At 35.2% G+C, this 5,195-nt stretch overlaps 1 protein-coding gene and 1 long non-coding RNA gene across 2 annotated transcripts; both read left to right on the forward strand.

Moving 5' to 3' along the window:
* The first annotated feature begins 2,561 nt into the window (after nucleotides 1–2,561).
* Nucleotides 2,562–3,201, forward strand: LOC131000106 (uncharacterized). The gene is made up of 2 exons (XR_009093658.1): nucleotides 2,562–2,843; nucleotides 2,904–3,201. It is a non-coding gene; the product is annotated as an uncharacterized LOC131000106 (long non-coding RNA).
* A 619-nt stretch (nucleotides 3,202–3,820) lies between these two features.
* Nucleotides 3,821–4,584, forward strand: LOC130997143 (uncharacterized). Its single transcript, XM_057922402.1, has 2 exons — nucleotides 3,821–4,426; nucleotides 4,522–4,584. Exons 1-2 carry the CDS (start codon nucleotides 3,821–3,823, stop codon nucleotides 4,582–4,584), a joined length of 669 nt encoding a protein of 222 aa, XP_057778385.1.
* Nucleotides 4,585–5,195: the final 611 nt, after the last annotated feature.

Here is a 5,195-nt window from a genome sequence, read left to right on the forward strand (position 1 = left end):
AGAAATGCATCTTCTGTTATCTTTTTGGTTTACTTTTGTTGTTGTTTTCTCGGCTATGAACCTCTGAGTTCAAATGCCTTTTCATAGTATATATGCTGTTGATATCAAATGTGCAGTCATTTGGCTATTTCATGGACTTTGCTAGTAAAATATGTAAAATAAAACTAGCTTGTTAATTTAACTTTGCATTTGTATGATGCACTATTTACAAACGCAGGAGGCAAAATATCCCTTTGATGCGTTCTCTGCAGGCCTTTGCAAAAGCTATTAAAATACGTGAAGAAGATATCGATACAAAATTTTACTGTTCTTACTTTTCAAAAAAGTTTAAAAAGTTGAAAGTAATAATTACGATAGGAAGATCTTTAATTATAGTAATTAATAATTACAAAATTTGATTCGATTTGCATCCAACCTGAACCCCAAACGATAAATGATAAACAATAAATTTATGAAGTCACACCACCCACACGCTGATACAATAAGAAAAATTTTGATTTATTTAATTTATTTTTAAAATAAAAATAAAATTTAATTATTTTATTATATTTTCTATATTGTATTTATTTTTTTTGTATTTTTTATTTTTTAATTTACTTTTTAATAAAAATAAAAAAGTTATTAAAAAATTGCAAAAAAAAAACTAGAATGTAGAGAATATGATAAAATAACTAAATATTATTTTTATTTTAAAAAATAAGTTAAATAAATTAAGTTATTTTTTATTTAGATAAATTATGAGTGGCCACAATATCTTCAATTAATAAGTGCTATTTCGAAGCAGCACTTTACTTTTACTTTTTTTGACTTGGGGAAATTGAGGAAGAGTTGGGGAGGAGGAGCAGTGGGGTTTAAACTTGGGACCTCATTGTTCGCACACAAAAAGTCTCACCGTTTGATGTCCCATTGGGGATGCACTTCGCTTTTAATTCTGCTCTGTTCTGTTGCACTAACAATAATTTGTAATCTAAATGAAATTCAAAATATTAAGCATAATTTGTAATTTTACTAACAATAAATTTGTAATCAATTAAGCATAATTTGTAATTTTACACAATAAATTTAATTTCAAATCTAAATGAAATTCAAAATATTATAATAATATTATATATATGTTCAACAATGTAAAAAGTACACTTCCAATTAAAACCGATCTATGTCCACGATAATTTTGTATTATCATTGGGTCACAACTATTATCGATTCGTATGAATCTTACTCCCTCTATACCATTACAAATGTCTCACTTTTTATGACGAGACATTTTTTATTTTTTTTGGTAATACTATTATCTCCATAATATGTCTATGAAAAATACTCACATATTATGGAAATGGGTATTTTAATATATTAAGTCATACATTATCTCTCTATATTTAATATTTAAATAATTTCCACCAATTTACTTTATCTATTTTCTATACATTTCTTAATCTCAATGCCCAAAAATAATGTCATATTTGTAATAGGATGGATGGAGTATATAACACACACACGGAATTAAATCCAATACCTCTTATAAAGAAAAGTTTTTGAATGCTTCAATTTTACTATTAGAGGTATGCATTGATTTGATTCATTCAGATATTTGATTCATTCAGATATTAAAACCACCGAATTGTGATGTCGTGATTTACCACTTTTCAAGAATATAATAATGACTTAACAGAAGGAGTTGACGTTGTTTGATTATTTCTACAAAAAAAAAAGATAAATTGATAAATGAGACAGGTACACGTGTCACGCATCTAACTGTTGGAGTGTTGAACATCGGAGTGTGGCATAGAACTTACCCCGATAATAATATGTGTAATGGATAAAATTCATATAGCCCATTTAAATAAATATTCACAGCCCAAATGTCCGGCCAAATTCAAAAATCGAACTAATTTCAATTAATTTAGCCCATGCGCTAAATCATTAAAGCTCATCAACTCAAATCCTAAAAAGGACAGCAATTTGGGGGAGAAGTCAGGAACCGAGTCAAAGAGACGATCCCATGAATATCGAAATAACTAGGATTTTAAAAGACGTGCCAGTAAAATCCTAGCTGTCAAGATACCACAGTGTATAAGAAAACCAACTAGGTCATTCAAACCATCCAATCATTCACGCTCTAGAATGTTCTCTCCTCACTCTCACTAATCCACTTCCACGCTCTCAATCCAAGGGATTTCGGTAATCAGATCATCCAGGACGTCTCGACGACCTTGGCTGATTGCTTAATGGCTCTCTATTTCACCAACCAGACTGATCCGATCTAACCGTTCATTTAAATATAAATTCAACACAAGTGAGATATACTCCCTCTGTCTCATTTGTATTGGCCTCCTTGTAATTTTGGATTGTCCCAATTGTATTGGCCCATTTCTTAAAATAGCAAAAATAACGACTTCTAAGGGGCTGTTTGATATGGGGTTATATGCAGGATAAATTAAATTAATACAGCTTTGTGTGGTGTTTGATATTATGTGTTATTAGTATGGTCAACTCCCACTTAATCCCACTTGTCTGTATTATTTTGTAGGATTAACCCACACTAATAAACCCCCCCTCCCCCTCCGATAATTTTAGTCTTGCCAATTTGGATTAAAATTTTGATACCCTTCATCACTCAAATCGATGCAATTGCCCAAACCCTAGTTCCTCACATGTTTTACTCCTTCATGCTGTTTTCGTCTCTGCCGCCCACGACCACCTGCAAATTGGGTAAAGCCCATTCCTACTCCCTCCTGCGATTTCCATCTCTTTCGTTTTTTTGAGGCGACAGCGTCAAGGTCAGAGGTTTGAAGGTGCGTTGGGGGCTCGTCGTTGGGGGCTCGTGAATCGTCTTCTATTTTCAGGTCAGAAACATTTTCAATCGTCTTCTACCTGTTGTTGCTTGACTCATCTTCGACCTACAGAAACTGACGTTGAAGCTGTGGAATGGAGGCTGCCGAGTTCGCCTTGCTCGTCGATCGCAACGGTGCCGATAATTGATTTTACAGTTCTGGAAAAATGGCTGAAGCTATGGCTGCCGAGAACTGAGGATGTAGTTCTGGAGATATGGCTGCCGAGCGGCTGTTTGTATTCCTTGCGCAGAAAGTGAAAGGCCCAACGATTTGTATTCTGTGGAATGGGCTTTCATGAGGGATACCCATGGTATTTTGTAAAATATATGAGGATACTTTTGGAATTAAAAAATATAATCCTACTTAAACATATGGATATCAAACACAATATAGGATTACTAAGCCATGATATCAAACACCCATCAAATATTAGAAATCCATAATAATCCACACTAATTTCTCTGGATAACTTTAATCCTAATTAATCCTAAACTCCATATCAAACGGGCCCTAAGTGGGCAAAAGTATAACACTGCACCTACTTAACTCATAAATAAAGACTTTTTTAATCTTTATGCCTAAAAGTAAGAGGCCAGTCCAAATAAAACGAATGGAATAGTATATTTAAACATTCAAAATCGAAGCTATAATAATTGGAGCAATAAATGAAGACACCCTTGCGAAGACCAATAGTTTGATGCTACTTCTGCAGGAAATTTGCGCAGGGCGGTGATGAGTGATGACCTTCCAACTTCGCCTCGTTGACTGCACAACTTCTGCAATACCGAAGTTCCGCTCCCCCTATATAAATCAAGGGACATTTGCAAAAATGCCCACATTTATAAAAACTTGTAAAATTGCTCACTTTCATAAAATGAAAGTGGGCAATTTTACAAGTTTTTATAATTCCCTATTAACACATAAATCAATGTGATAGAGATTAATTGAAAATAACCCTTCATTCACTACTCACAAATACAGATAAAGAAATGTCGGATTCGAAAGTGAGCAAGAAGCTGTTGATCGACACGAAGGGCAAGCGAGTCCTGTTCGCGGAGGCCGGCAAGGACTGCGTCGACTTCCTCTTCCACATTCTAACGCTGCCCGTCGCCACCATCATCACCCTCCTCAAAACGCAAGGAATGGTGGGATCTTTGCCCAACCTTTTCCAAAGCTTAGAAACGCTCAACGACACCTTCATCCAGCCTAACCAGAAAAAGGACACCTATCTGAAACCAATTTCGCCGGTCTCCAGTTCCTCCTCGGTCCCGCTTCTGGCCTCCACTGCTGCTCAGATTCAGAAGAATTTTTATAGGTGCACTTGCAATTATAATCGTGTTTCTGATGACCCACGCGCCACTTGTCCTTCGTGCCACCGGGCTCTGAGCACGACTGTGACCTATGTGGCTCCTCCTGCGGTGGTAGAGGCGTGGGAAGACGGCGGTTTGGTGAAGGGGGTGGTGACTTATATGGTGATGGATGATTTGGAGATTAAACCCATGTCTACTATCTCCAGCATCACTATGCTCAATAAGTTTAATGTGAAGGACGTCGGAGCTTTGGAAGAGAAGGTTGTCTATTTGGGGATGGATGAGGTATACCATTTTCTGCTTCTTTCACTTACTATATTTTTCATTCTCTTACTACTTACATTTTTTTTTTTTTTGAATTGTATCTGTAAATGTTGTAGGCTGTGAAGTTGCTCAAGACTTCTCTGCAGAGCAACAAGGTTTTGACTGATGTCTTCTTGTAGTTGAGGAAATGCGGCCTCTTCTGTTATCTTTTTGTGTTTCCGGTTGGATTACTTTTGTCGAGTTCAAATATGCTTTTTCATTGGTAGTCTATGTAAGCTGGTTTTATATGGAAATATATATCTATGCAATTTATGCTTATATCAGATGTGCTGTCATAAGCTAGTAGTAACACATAAAATCGAAAACTAGCTTGTTAATAATTTAACTTTGCATATCTATATGATGCATTATTAACAAATTATAGCTATTATCAGCATCAAAAACCCATGCGCTCTGTTATTTTTGTTATTGATCAATTGTCGGAGGAAAACACAAAATATCCCAGCGTTTGCAAAAGCTACTAAAATGAGAAAGGAGAAAGGCTGGAGCATCCGTGAAGGGTGAAATGAGAAAGACAAGAACTATAAACTCCCTTCATTTTCATCTACTCCCTCCGTCGCGGCCAAGACGCTACATTTGCTTTTCGGCACGGGATTTAAAGAATTGTAGATTAATGTTTTAAGTGTGTAATAATAAAGTGATAAAGTAGGAGAGAGAAAGTAATAAAGTGATAAAATAAGAAAGAAAATGTAATAAAGTGATAAAGTAGGAGAGAGAATGTAATAAAGAA

The sequence above is a fragment of the Salvia miltiorrhiza genome, chromosome 8 (genome assembly GCF_028751815.1).
Source record: "Salvia miltiorrhiza cultivar Shanhuang (shh) chromosome 8, IMPLAD_Smil_shh, whole genome shotgun sequence".
Taxonomy (NCBI): domain Eukaryota; kingdom Viridiplantae; phylum Streptophyta; class Magnoliopsida; order Lamiales; family Lamiaceae; genus Salvia; species Salvia miltiorrhiza.

Bases quoted from the DNA above. Each gene is read 5' to 3' on its own strand.
- LOC130997143 (XM_057922402.1), top strand. From the start codon at position 3,821: ATGTCGGATTCGAAAGTGAGCAAGAAGCTGTTGATCGACACGAAGGGC. The intron at 4,427-4,521 runs GTATACCATTTT...TAAATGTTGTAG, and splicing joins TCTATTTGGGGATGGATGAG to GCTGTGAAGTTGCTCAAGAC.